This window comes from Salvelinus alpinus, chromosome 12 (genome assembly GCF_045679555.1).
Source record: "Salvelinus alpinus chromosome 12, SLU_Salpinus.1, whole genome shotgun sequence".
In the NCBI taxonomy this organism is placed as follows: domain Eukaryota; kingdom Metazoa; phylum Chordata; class Actinopteri; order Salmoniformes; family Salmonidae; genus Salvelinus; species Salvelinus alpinus.
The window spans coordinates 48,465,703-48,480,284 of record NC_092097.1 but is presented as its reverse complement, the minus strand read 5'-3'; the positions used below and the strand labels follow the sequence as shown (position 1 = coordinate 48,480,284).

Below are 14,582 nucleotides of genomic sequence, written 5' to 3'. Positions count from 1 at the left end.
ACTGACTTGGGTTTCTACCCTTTCCTACATGCCATAAGATTGTATTAGCTCGCTGAGCTTGGGTAACTTGAGCGTGGCTCACTGAACAATGTTAGCTAGCTAGTTACATTAGCTAGCTAGTTTAGCTAGTGTTCAACATTTTCAACCTGTCCATTTGTGTCTTGCAGAAGAACATGCCCTTCTGGAGAGTGTCGTGTCGGCCTGACCTGGAGGCTCTGAGTCATGCACTGGAGCTGGACTACCTCTAGTGGGCACTATCCCATCATGCCCTTAGCCACTTCCTGCCTGGTGATGCCACTTCCTGTCCAATGGACCAATTGGGGTTGAGGGCGGCGTCGATTCACCACAATACAGAAGCCAAGAATAAGGGACCAATCTTTGTATCTTGCAGGGAATCGCAATTGTTACTGGAAATATTATATGTGCTTTCATCCTTTTACACAGAGACTTTTACATATGAAAGGTATCCCACTTTTCAACTTTAGAGCGTTGCACTGAAAATAACAATCTAGGTGATAAGTGCATTTTTCCTTACATGGAGGATGAATAGTTTTGTTTTGTTGTGTGCTCACTTTTCTTATTAGGAATGGGATAGATAAGAGGACATTGTTAAAGGCCACTCTTCAACCTAATTTCCATTATCTCCAGCACCATACCAGAGTCTAGATATGTGAAAACGTATTTTTTTATGATCTGTGGTTGAATGTTAAGAAGAAAGGTCCTAAAAAATTATTCTCCGTAGCATCACAGGCTAGGATTAAAAGTAAGAAAAACAGTGATTTTCTAAACCTGCGACGAGTTTCTAGCCAGGGGGAGGATATTTTCTTGCTCCCCATGTCACTGTGAATCTCATAGTGTTTGAAAATCACAGTTTTTAAATATGTTTAAACTTTTGTCATCGGGTAGAACTTGATTTGTTTTTACAAAATGTAGAAATGCACTGTTTTCACGTATAGTATGTAGACACTGGTATGGTGCTGGACATTTTTATTTTCCCCATCATAAGGTGCACCTGTGTAATGATCACGCTGTTTAATCAGCTTCTTGATTTGCCACACCTGTCAGATGGATGGATTATCTTGGCAAAGGTGAAATGCTCATGAACAGGGATGTAAACAAATTTGTGCACAAAATTTGAGAGAGAAAACATTTTTGTGAGCGTCGAACATTTCTGTGATTTTTTATTTCAGCTCATGAAACATGGGAACAACACTTTACATGTTGCGTTTATGTTTTTATTCAGTATAAAATGAGGGTTATGAATGAGGATTGGACATTACCAGCAAGTTATTAGAGATAGCTAGATCCTACCTTGACTCAATTGTTTCACATGGCTTTTTTGATAGAATGTTAATTTATAGTATAACTACGCCCCCAAAAGTAGATCTGTCTCATTTAGCAGGTTATTGATGAATTAATAGTCTAATATTATGAGCTGAGACCTAAAAAAGTTATAATGGGAAAAGATTTGAGCAAAACTTACCAGCGACATTTATATATATTTTTTGATGAGATAGGAAATTGATGCTAACTTCACCATAACATTTAATGCATAGTCCATATCCCTATGATATGTCATTAATCATTCAATTTAATATTCTATTCATTTGCAACAACCATTCTTATGCAGTCTATATAAACCGGACCAAATACTCCCAACCCTACTGAAGGTGCCATACCTCTTCTGGATGACATTTTAATCTAATATACCAAAAATGAAAAGTCAATTATCTTATTTTATCGTGCCCTTTTATGAAAATAAAATATAAATTGGTAAGAGCTAGGCCAAGATGTTCAGACAGACAGAGACCAACAGCATTACTAAAACTAACAACATCTTAATTAATGGATGTGGAAACTAAGTAACCCTTTGACAAAGCACAGGAAAAATCAACTATCCATACCTTGTGAAACGTCTCTTTCAGCATATACATTTGTCTTGGAGAGGACTTAGTCTAGCGATTGAATCTTTTTTATTAAGGAACACATTTTCTGCTTCATAAGTTGCTGGGTGTACACTTTTTGTCATCTTTCTCCATGAATGTTTATGTATAACCTGTATGTAAGGAAAATGCTATGATAGTCTTTGGACTTGCATGTGCCTATTACACTGTCAGCTTAGCTATGATCTGTATATAAGGTTTTATTGTTTCGACGGACAATTATAATAGATTAATAAAGATAAATTAATTACATTCTGAAAAAAGTGTATCTTAATTAAGATTGAATTGCTCACTGATGACACATTCGAACTGTATTCCTGAATGTTCAGGTAATAGGTCTTTGGACGGTCTACTTATGAACATTATTATATATATATATGTAATTTTTGCAGTGAAGCCGCTCAACATTGACATTACATTCAGTCATCTAACAGATTCCCATCCAGAGTGACCCACAGAAGCATCCAGGGTCAAGGCCCTGCTCAAGGGCACGTCGACAGATCTCCCACAAGGTCAAAAACGGGGACTCGAACCAGTGACCTACAGTATAAGCCACCGGCCCAAGCTCCCAACAGCCGGGCCACCAGCCCTCCAAGTTCCTCCCACAGTACCCCGTGACCTGCCCCTCAACCATCCTAGACCCCCCCCCAATTCACCAACAAAGGAAAACAGAAAACAACAATGCTAAAAACTAAAGACATCAAGGACAACAAAAATCATAACAGCAAGGCCAATTGAATATGTTTGAGTGCATGTATGACACTATTTACATGTGTGTGTGTGTCCGTGTATGTGCACGTGTGTGCATTTGAATGAGAGTTTGTGTATATGCATGTGTACAAACACCTGCGCGGTATCAGCCTCAGGCAAACAGGCATTACCTGTACCAACGCTGCCCCTCAGTGTCATTCAAACGTATTGTTTTGTTTTATTTTGACTTTTTTAAACTTTGACCGTCATTCTATCCGCCTCCCAGCAACTTCACTCTCACTTGTCTCCAATTCCATATCCGAAACCTCAGCCCATCCCACCTATCTCTGTTGACTTGTCTCCAATTCCATATCCGAAACCTCAGCCCATCCCACCTATCTCTGTTGACTTGTCTCCAATTCCATATCCGAAACCTCAGCCCATCCCACCTATCTCTGTTGACTTGTCTCCAATTCCATATCCGAAACCTCAGCCCATCCCACCTATCTCTGTTGACTTGTCTCCAATTCCATATCCGAAACCTCAGCCCATCCCACCTATCTCTGTTGACTTGTCTCCAATTCCATATCTGAAACCTCAGCCCATCCCACCTATCTCTGTTGACTTGTCTCCAATTCCATATCCGAAACCTCAGCCCATCCCACCTATCTCTGGTGACTTGTCTCCAATTCCATATCTGAAACCTCAGCCCATCCCACCTATCTCTGTTGACTTGTCTCCAATTCCATATCCGAAACCTCAGCCCATCCCACCTATCTCTGTTGACTTGTCTCCAATTCCATATCCGAAACCTCAGCCCATCCCACCTATCTCTGTTGACTTGTCTCCAATTCCATATCCGAAACCTCAGCCCATGCCACCTATCTCTGTTGACTTGTCTCCAATTCCATATCTGAAACCTCAGCCCATCCCACCTATCTCTGTTGACTTGTCTCCAATTCCATATCTGAAACCTCAGCCCATCCCACCTATCTCTGTTGGCTTGTCTCCAATTCCATATCTGAAACCTCAGCCCATCCCACCTATCTCTGTTGACTTGTCTCCAATTCCATATCTGAAACCTCAGCCCATCCCACCTATCTCTGTTGACTTGTCTCCAATTCCATATCCGAAACCTCAGCCCATCCCACCTATCTCTGTTGACTTGTCTCCAATTCCATATCTGAAACCTCAGCCCATCCCACCTATCTCTGTTGACTTGTCTCCAATTCCATATCCGAAACCTCAGCCCATCCCACCTATCTCTGTTGACTTGTCTCCAATTCCATATCCGAAACCTCAGCCCATCCCACCTATCTCTGTTGACTTGTCTCCAATTCCATATCCGAAACCTCAGCCCATCCCACCTATCTCTGTTGACTTGTCTCCAATTCCATATCCGAAACCTCAGCCCATCCCACCTATCTCTGTTGACTTGTCTCCAATTCCATATCCGAAACCTCAGCCCATCCCACCTATCTCTGTTGACTTGTCTCCAATTCCATATCCGAAACCTCAGCCCATCCCACCTATCTCTGTTGACTTGTCTCCAATTCCATATCCGAAACCTCAGCCCATCCCACCTATCTCTGTTGACTTGTCTCCAATTCCATATCTGAAACCTCAGCCCATCCCACCTATCTCTGTTGACTTGTCTCCAATTCCATATCTGAAACCTCAGCCCATCCCACCTATCTCTGTTGACTTGTCTCCATATCCGAAACCTCAGCCCATCCCACCTATCTCTGTTGACCATCCTCTTTGGATTCATACACACCATATATCTTTCAATTATGCTGTGATGTTTAACATACAGTTTGAATCTATCTAGCTGAATAGAATCCACAGATTGTGAGTTGAAGATAAATACTTTTACTAAGAGTATTAGTATATTAATAATTGACTGACCAGGTCTCTTCAGATCTCCCAACAATGCTATATCTAGGGTCCATTTTAGATTAATTGTATGGTTTTTCAGCCATTCCTGAACCTGAGACCAGAAACAGGCTGCCTGAGGGTAATACCAGAACAAATGGTCTATTGAATCTGTATCCTCACAACAAAATCTGCAGAGCTGCGATTATTGTATGCCCCAAATATTCAACATTGTTTTGGTGGAAGGAATTCTGTATGATAATTTTAGCTGAAAAGCACGAAGTCTTGAATCTTGTGTCCTTTTATATATCAACTCATATCAAATCAAATCAAATTGTATTTGTCACATGCGCCAAATAAAACAGGTGTAGACTTTACAGTGAAATGCTTACTTACAAGCCCTTACCCAATGATGCAGTTTTAAGAAAATACCTAAATAAAAAAAGTTTAAAAAAAGGAAGAGATAAGAAAAAGAAATAATTAAGGAGCAGCAGTAAATAACAAAGCGGGGCTATATACAGGGGGTGCCGGTTCAGAGTTAATGTGTCAATGTGCGGGGGCACCGGTGTCGAGGTAATTTGAGATAATTATGTACATGTAGGTAGGGTTGTTAAAGTGGCTATGCATAGATAATAACAGAGAGTAGTAGCAGCGTGGGGGGTGGGGGAGGTGCAGATAGTCTGGGTAGCCATTTGACTAGCTGTTCAGGAGCCTTATGGCTTGGGGGTAGAAGCTGTTTAGAAGCCTCTTGGACCTAGACTTGGCGCTCCGGTACCGCTTGCCATGCGGTAGCAGAGAGAACAGTCTATGACTAGGGTGGCTGGAGACTTTAACAAATTTTACGGCCTTCCTCTGACACCGCCTGGTATAGAGGTCCTGGATGGCAGGAAGCTTAGCCCCGGTGATGTCCTGGGCCGTACGCACCACCCTCTGTAGTGCCTTGCGGTCGGAGGCCGAGTAGTTGCAATACCAGGCAGTGATGCAACCCGTCAGGATGCTCTCGGTGGTGCAGCTGTAAAGATTTTGAGGATCTGAGGACCCATGCCAAATCTTTTCAGTCTCCTGAGGGAGAATATGTTTTGTCGTGCCCTCTTCACGACTGTCTTGGTGTGTTGGACCATAATAGTTTGTTGGGGATGTGGACGCCAAGGAACTTGAAGCTCTCAATGGTGTTGATGTGAGCCATGACCAGCCTTTCAAAGTATTAAATGGCTACAGACGTTAGTGCTACGGGTCCATAGTCATTTAGGCAGGTTACCTTAATGTTCTTGGGCACAGGGACTATGGTGGTCTGCTTGAAACATGTTGGTATTACAGACTCAGACAGGGAGAGGTTGAAAATGTCAATGAAGACACTTGCCAGTTGGTCAGCGCATGCTCGGAGTACACGTCCTGGTAATCCATCTGGCCCCACAGCCTTGTGAATGTTGACCTGTTTAAAGGTCTTACTCACATCGGCTGCGGAGAGCGTGATCACGCAGTCATCCGGAACAGTTGATCCTCTCATGCCTGTTTCAGTGTTACTTGCCTCGAAGCGAGCATAGAAGTTATTTAGCTCGTCTGGTAGGCTTGTGTCACTGGGCAGCTCTCGGCTGTGCTTCCCTTTGTAGTCTGTAATAGTTTGCAAGCCCTGCCACATCCGACGAGCGTCGGAGCCAGTGTTGTACGATTCGATCTTAGTCCTGTATTGACTCTTTGCTGTTTGATGGTTCGTCGGAGGGCATAGTGGGATGTCTTATAAGCTTCCGGGTTAGAGTCCTGCTCCTTGAAAGCGGCAGCTCTACCCTTTAGCTCAGTGCAGATGTTGCCTGTAGTCCATTGCTTCTGGTTGGGGTATGTACGTACGGTCAAAATTTGAGATTTCAAATGTCTGATGTTTATAATTCAATAAACAGGTTCTAGCAATATTTTTATTCCCTTGCCTGTTTGCCTGTGAGCCAATGCCACAGATGTTAGAAAACTTAGTCAAGATATTATGTGTGTATAGTAAATCTGAGTAGGTTGATGTGTATGATATTGGATGTGATTTAGTGAGTGTGTACGATGTCTGGATAAGAGTAAGACTATAATGTGAGATGTCTAAATAAATATTAACCCAGCTAATTTGCATGGTTGAGTGTCTATGTGTGTAACATGAAGTGAGTATAGCTATAATATTCAGGATGATAATTGTAATCTATACTGTATCACCATCATGAATATATATATATATATATATATATATATATAACCGTTATTTAACTAGGCAAGTCAGTTAAGAACAATTCTTATTTACAATGACGCCTACACTGGCCAAACCCGGATGACGCTGGGACTCCCAATCACGGCAGGTTGTGGTACAGCCTGTTGTGGTACAGCCATCATACTTGCATCATAATTAAACTTAACATAATTTTCATTGAAAAACACATCCCAGTATTTTCATAGCAATTGACTTTTCACATGATTATGAAAGAGAACTTGCATTATTATAGAAACGGGTTCACTACAGTACAAATGTATCCCATAAAATATGTTGTTATTCCACAACGTCCCTGTTCTGATATCTTCCCATTGCTTGTTGTAAACTTAGAAAAACATGTAGACAAAGACATACAAAAGATAGACAAACAAAAACCATTAAATTATAGAAAAGCTCTAGACAATAGAGGAGAACGAGAGTGAGAGGAGAGATCAAGTGTGGGTGTGTGTGAATGCGTCCATATGTGTAAACCAGCGTGTAGTGTGTTTGTGCACATATCAACTTTGTAGTGTTCAGATATTTTTAGTCCCCATAATTTTTCCCGTAACCTGACATCCCCATAGCATTTAGTACCACGGTGGTGTTATAGAGCTGTCTCTGAAGAGCTGTCTGTCTATGAAGAGTTTGTCTACAATGAGAAAGGCACGCTTAAACCCTTTCCCTCTGTTGCCTCTGGACAGGATACAGCCTCTTGCGACGTTCGTTTATCTCCCGGAGAAATTGGTCATTCAGACCGAGTTTGATCCCTTTAAGCTCCCTTCCTCTGCTTTTGATCAGCTCCTTTTGTTAGTAGTGTTTAATTTTTGCGTTGATCGGTCGGGGACCCTTGGTCTTGTCGCTCCGAGCTCCACGTCTGTGCACTCGGTGGAAAGCCACCTTGTTTACAGTCTCTAGAGGAAGTCTCAAGGCAGATAGCATGAACTCTCTGATCGCTCCCCTTAGATAGTTTGTTAACCATTAAATGAGGAATAATTATACAATATTTAATACAAGGCCTGTTATTAATGATTTACATATAACACTTATTTCTAATATGGTTTATACATATAAACATTTACTAATGCGAAATGAATACATGAACCAATTACATGTAATCATATTTTAAGTTTATAAAATTAAAATCTTACGCAACAATTTGAAGGTCTGCTTAAATAGGTTATAAGCCATCTAAGCAAACCTTCAAATTAAATATGACCCATTGGCAATGGCAAGTTAGTGAAATGAGGGTATTATCTAGGCCTGTAAATTAAGAGTACATGACCAGCAAAGGCGTGACAAACATCACTCTTGACAGCACCAGCCCTTTTATTTCAAGATGCCATGATTTGGACACATTTTTTAAAACAAATGGAAGAAGATAACGTAGTCATATTCAACCAGAATATATTAAAACCAAGCAGATAAAATGATTAGGTCATATATTTAACTAACTTGATTTTAGATCTTCAGGACTGTAAATTACAAAATGTGGGCCAATAGCCCCCTCAAGTGGATGCTTACTGCACTGATCTGAACTCAATGTTTGGAAATATTAACTTTAAAATAACACCAACCACCAATAACAAAAATTATTGCAAAAAACATTCTGTAAACACAGTTTGGTTAATATAAGGCTTGATTCAATCCATATACCCGAAGTCCACCACTATAGCGCGCTTAAAATGTAAAGGTAATTTCCAATTGAGCCGACATATGCAGCGTTTACCGTGAATGCAGTCTCATGCGAATGCAGTAACAATGCCTTTAATATTCAATCGCACTATTGCCCTGAACTTCAGCGATACGGATTGAACCAAGCCCATAGTCTGACCCCAAAAATATTTTTTTTATATGAAAACGTTGCATTCAAGGCAGTTTTTGTAAGGAGAAAGGCAAGATTCTCCACATACCAGTTATAAATCCTCTTAGTATCTAAGTATGGTGTGACAGTGTGGCACATACTGTGCTATCACTGGAGAAAGCACATCTATACAGCATACAATCAGAAGCACTTGTGTTCTATTCTACCATTTCCCCGGTGATCTAGTGTCGTCCTTTACAAATCACGGTCAGGTGGAATCGATCACATCATCCATTCCTGTTTGTAAGTCACAGTAAATTTCCAGGTCTCCACAATCTGTGAGAGGAGTATCTCATCAGGGAAGGAAGCCTCCACGTCAGGCGGGACTTGTAGTTCTTTGCGGTCCATGTATGCAGCCAATGTCTCTTTGACACTAGAATGAGAGAAAGTAGACAAAACAGGTTGTGATTTCAGACCTCGGAACTGTGTTTGTAACGCAGGGAGTCAGGAAGCAGGTGCAGATGGTGATTTTAATAACACCGAACATGGAGCGTTACAAAAACAAGTGCAGCGTCTGAACCAATACTGCCTGAAGAGTGATGCTAGGGAGTGCTAGATAAAGGGGGTAGTGATGGAGTCCAGGTGTGCCGAATGAGTGTTCCCAGGACCGGTGGTGAGTAGACCGGCAACGTTGAGCGCCATAGAGGGCGAGCGGGAGCAGACGTGACAATGTTGTTCAGTCAAGGGGAGCAAATACCAGCAAAATATGTGAAGTCACATCTGCCTTTCTTCGACATTAGATCTGCAACTTTAGCCCTTACATTGTGAATGTGGCTTCACATCCAAGGCTAATGTATGTGTTTGGCAGCTACATGTCACATGCACTTAAAATGCAAATGTCCCCATTCATGAAAAATGAGTTACAATGATGGTTTGGAATTGGAAGACCTCGGGAGTAGCCCCTGTTCCCGCCCACACCTGCTGTCTGTCCTCACCTCCAGTGTGGTCCATAGGTATCCGAGGCACGAGGGCTCCCCAGGTTCAGCAGGAGGAACTCGTGCATCTCCAGCAGCCAGGTGTTGATGTTCCCCACGGTGATGAAACCTTGGAGCAACTTCTTCTGCTCCTCCTTCAGGTGCTTCTGGTACTCAGCCGAGACCCCAGAGAATGGGTCCTTCAGGAGGGAAGATAGAGGAAGGAAAGTCAGAGCTATCCAGACCAACAGTGGTATCACACAGCATTACTGGGAATCAACTCCAACGATGGCTATGGATTCACCCTTCCTCATCTGTGCAAATCGTTACTTAAAATTGACCAAAGTAATATGTTAGGGTTGAAAAACACTGAAACATCTCTCAGCAATGATTGCAATGATGGAGCCGGCGAGTTCTTTTTAGGATGATTGTGTCACGTATTACTACAGTATGTGTGATAAGCTGTTGGTTACCCTCTTCAGACTCTTCAGCATGTCCTCTGATTTGAGGGAAGAGAGGAGCTGCCACAGAGCCACACAGTGCTTCAGACTGCATCTGCCCAGAGCCTAAAGAAATGGGGCAGCACAGAGCACACACGTTAGACTACTACTATGTACTGAATACTGGCAACAATGACTGGTACACCGGATACAACGCAGATCTTTTGAATCTCAGTACAGTAGGACCTTAGAGATAAGAACACATTAGAAGGGAGGTTGTTCGGGAACACCTGAACGTTCTTATTTCTTAACTTTGCCTGTTCAGTTGACCAGGCAGTCTAACTCTTAGGTTTGCCTGTTCAGTTGACCAGGCAGTCTAACTCTTAACTTTGCCTGTTCAGTTGACCAGGCAGTCTAACTCTTAGGTTTGCCTGTTCAGTTGACCAGGCAGTCTAACTCTTAGGTTTGCCTGTTCAGTTGACCAGGCAGTCTAACTCTTAGGTTTGTCTGTTCAGTTGACCAGGCAGTGTAACTCTTAGGTTTGTCTGTTCAGTTGACCAGGCAGTCTAACTCTTAGGTTTGCCTGTTCAGTTGACCAGGCAGTCTAACTCTTAGGTTTACCTGTTCAGTTGACCAGGCAGTCTAACTCTTAACCAGGCAGTCTAACTCTTAGGTTTGTCTGTTCAGTTGACCAGGCAGTCTAACTCTTAGGTTTGTCTGTTCAGTTGACCAGGCAGTCTAACTCTTAGGTTTGCCTGTTCAGTTGACCAGGCAGTCTAACTCTTAACTTTGCCTGTTCAGTTGACCAGGCAGTCTAACTCTTAGGTTTGCCTGTTCAGTTGACCAGGCAGTCTAACTCTTAGGTTTGCCTGTTCAGTTGACCAGGCAGTCTAACTCTTAGGTTTGTCTGTTCAGTTGACCAGGCAGTCTAACTCTTAGGTTTGTCTGTTCAGTTGACCAGGCAGTCTAACTCTTAGGTTTGCCTGTTCAGTTGACCAGGCAGTCTAACTCTTAGGTTTACCTGTTCAGTTGACCAGGCAGTCTAACTCTTAACCAGGCAGTCTAACGCTTAGGTTTGTCTGTTCAGTTGACCAGGCAGTCTAACTCTTAGGTTTGTCTGTTCAGTTGACCAGGCAGTCTAACTCTTAGGTTTGCCTGTTCAGTTGACCAGGCAGTCTAACTCTTAACTTTGCCTGTTCAGTTGACCAGGCAGTCTAACTCTTAGGTTTGTCTGTTCAGTTGACCAGGCAGTCTAACTCTTAGGTTTACCTGTTCAGTTGACCAGGCAGTCTAACTCTTAGGTTTGCCTGTTCAGTTGACCAGGCAGTCTAACTCTTAGGTTTGTCTGTTCAGTTGACCAGGCAGTCTAACTCTTAGGTTTCCCTGTTCAGTTGACCAGGCAGTCTAACTCTTAGGTTTGCCTGTTCAGTTGACCAGGCAGTCTAACTCTTAGGTTTGCCTGTTCAGTTGACCATGCAGTCTAACTCTTAGGTTTGTCTGTTCAGTTGACCAGGCAGTCTAACTCTTAACTTTGCCTGTTCAGTTGACCAGGCAGTCTAACTCTTAGGTTTGTCTGTTCAGTTGACCAGGCAGTCTAACTCTTAGGTTTGCCTGTTCAGTTGACCAGGCAGTCTAACTCTTAGGTTTGTCTGTTCAGTTGACCAGGCAGTCTAACTCTTAGGTTTGCCTGTTCAGTTGACCAGGCAGTCTAACTCTTAGGTTTGTCTGTTCAGTTGACCAGGCAGTCTAACTCTTAGGTTTGACTGTTCAGTTGACCAGGCAGTCTAACTCTTAGGTTTGTCTGTTCAGTTGACCAGGCAGTCTAACTCTTAGGTTTGCCTGTTCAGTTGACCAGGCAGTCTAACTCTTAGGTTTGTCTGTTCAGTTGACCAGGCAGTCTAACTCTTAGGTTTGACTGTTCAGTTGACCAGGCAGTCTAACTCTTAGGTTTGCCTGTTCAGTTGACCAGGCAGTCTAACTCTTAGGTTTATCTGTTCAGTTGATCAGGCAGTCTAACTCTTAGGTTTCCCTGTTCAGTTGACCAGGCAGTCTAACTCTTAGGTTTATCTGTTCAGTTGATCAGGCAGTCTAACTCTTAGGTTTGCCTGTTCAGTTGACCAGGCAGTCTAACTCTTAGGTTTGCCTGTTCAGTTGACCAGGCAGTCTAACTCTTAGGTTTGTCTGTTCAGTTGACCAGGCAGTCTAACTCTTAGGTTTGCCTGTTCAGTTGACCAGGCAGTCTAACTCTTAGGTTTATCTGTTCAGTTGATCAGGCAGTCTAACTCTTAGGTTTCCCTGTTCAGTTGACCAGGCAGTCTAACTCTTAGGTTTGTCTGTTCAGTTGACCAGGCAGTCTAACTCTTAGGTTTGCCTGTTCAGTTGACCAGGCAGTCTAACTCTTAGGTTTGCCTGTTCAGTTGACCAGGCAGTCTAACTCTTAGGTTTGTCTGTTCAGTTGACCAGGCAGTCTAACTCTAAGGTTTGTCTGTTCAGTTGACCAGGCAGTCTAACTCTTAGGTTTGCCTGTTCAGTTGACCATGCAGTCTAACTCTTAGGTTTGTCTGTTCAGTTGACCAGGCAGTCTAACTCTTAACTTTGCCTGTTCAGTTGACCAGGCAGTCTAACTCTTAGGTTTGTCTGTTCAGTTGACCAGGCAGTCTAACTCTTAGGTTTGCCTGTTCAGTTGACCAGGCAGTCTAACTCTTAGGTTTGTCTGTTCAGTTGACCAGGCAGTCTAACTCTTAGGTTTGCCTGTTCAGTTGACCAGGCAGTCTAACTCTTAGGTTTGTCTGTTCAGTTGACCAGGCAGTCTAACTCTTAGGTTTGACTGTTCAGTTGACCAGGCAGTCTAACTCTTAGGTTTGTCTGTTCAGTTGACCAGGCAGTCTAACTCTTAGGTTTGCCTGTTCAGTTGACCAGGCAGTCTAACTCTTAGGTTTATCTGTTCAGTTGATCAGGCAGTCTAACTCTTAGGTTTCCCTGTTCAGTTGACCAGGCAGTCTAACTCTTAGGTTTGTCTGTTCAGTTGACCAGGCAGTCTAACTCTTAGGTTTGTCTGTTCAGTTGACCAGGCAGTCTAACTCTTAGGTTTGCCTGTTCAGTTGACCAGGCAGTCTAACTCTTAACTTTGCCTGTTCAGTTGACCAGGCAGTCTAACTCTTAGGTTTGCCTGTTCAGTTGACCAGGCAGTCTAACTCTTAACTTTGCCTGTTCAGTTGACCAGGCAGTCTAACTCTTAACTTTGCCTGTTCAGTTGACCAGGCAGTCTAACTCTTAGGTTTGTCTGTTCAGTTGACCAGGCAGTCTAACTCTTAAGTTTGCCTGTTCAGTTGACCAGGCAGTCTAACTCTTAGGTTTGTCTGTTCAGTTGACCAGGCAGTCTAACTCTTAGGTTTGTCTGTTCAGTTGACCAGGCAGTCTAACTCTTAGGTTTGTCTGTTCAGTTGACCAGGCAGTCTAACTCTTAGGTTTGTCTGTTCAGTTGACCAGGCAGTCTAACTCTTAGGTTTAACCGTTCAGTTGACCAGGCAGTCTAACTCTTAGGTTTGCCTGTTCAGTTGACCAGGCAGTCTAACTCTTAGGTTTGCCTGTTCAGTTGACCAGGCAGTCTAACTCTTAGGTTTGTCTGTTCAGTTGACCAGGCAGTCTAACTCTTAGGTTTGTCTGTTCAGTTGACCAGGCAGTCTAACTCTTAGGTTTGCCTGTTCAGTTGACCAGGCAGTCTAACTCTTAGGTTTGTCTGTTCAGTTGACCAGGCAGTCTAACTCTTAGGTTTGTCTGTTCAGTTGACCAGGCAGTCTAACTCTTAGGTTTGCCTGTTCAGTTGACCAGGCAGTCTAACTCTTAGGTTTGCCTGTTCAGTTGACCAGGCAGTCTAACTCTTAGGTTTGTCTGTTCAGTTGACCAGGCAGTCTAACTCTTAGGTTTGTCTGTTCAGTTGACCAGGCAGTCTAACAGGCAGTCTAACTCTTAGGTTTGTCTGTTCAGTTGACCAGGCAGTCTAACTCTTAGGTTTGTCTGTTCAGTTGACCAGGCAGTCTAACTCTTAGGTTTGTCTGTTCAGTTGACCAGGCAGTCTAACTCTTAGGTTTACCTGTTCAGTTGACCAGGCAGTCTAACTCTTAGGTTTGCCTGTTCAGTTGACCAGGCAGTCTAACTCTTAGGTTTGCCTGTTCAGTTGACCAGGCAGTCTAACTCTTAGGTTTGTCTGTTCAGTTGACCAGGCAGTCTAACTCTTAGGTTTGTCTGTTCAGTTGACCAGGCAGTCTAACTCTTAGGTTTGCCTGTTCAGTTGACCAGGCAGTCTAACTCTTAGGTTTGTCTGTTCAGTTGACCAGGCAGTCTAACTCTTAGGTTTGCCTGTTCAGTTGACCAGGCAGTCTAACTCTTAGGTTTGTCTGTTCAGTTGACCAGGCAGTCTAACTCTTAGGTTTGCCTGTTCAGTTGACCAGGCAGTCTAACTCTTAGGTTTGTCTGTTCAGTTGACCAGGCAGTCTAACTCTTAGGTTTGCCTGTTCAGTTGACCAGGCAGTCTAACTCTTAGGTTTGTCTGTTCAGTTGACCAGGCAGTCTAACTCTTAGGTTTGTCTGTTCGGTTGACCAGGCAGTCTAACTCTTAAGTTTGCCTGTTCAGTTGAC

The 14,582-nt window shown here is 43.0% G+C and overlaps 2 protein-coding genes across 2 annotated transcripts in view; one reads left to right on the top strand and one right to left on the bottom strand.

Annotated features, from left to right (window-relative positions):
• Positions 1-2,195, top strand: part of LOC139536290 (eyes absent homolog 2-like) — a gene marked incomplete in the record, with an annotated part of 49,126 nt that extends 46,931 nt beyond the window's left edge. The window contains 1 exon segment of the mRNA XM_071336699.1: positions 168-2,195. Within this exon segment, the coding sequence (XP_071192800.1) occupies positions 168-248 (81 nt within the window).
• Positions 2,196-8,037: 5,842 nt separating this feature from the next.
• The window catches only part of LOC139536287 (E3 ubiquitin-protein ligase rnf213-alpha-like), a 66,556-nt gene continuing 60,011 nt past the window's right edge, over positions 8,038-14,582 (bottom strand). The window contains exons 65-67 of the mRNA XM_071336696.1: positions 9,978-10,070; positions 9,526-9,704; positions 8,038-8,963 (exon numbers count right to left, since the gene is read on the bottom strand). Coding sequence (XP_071192797.1) covers positions 8,813-8,963; positions 9,526-9,704; positions 9,978-10,070 — 423 coding nt within the window. The 3' untranslated portion in view covers positions 8,038-8,812. The remainder of the gene's footprint in view (positions 8,964-9,525; positions 9,705-9,977; positions 10,071-14,582) is intronic.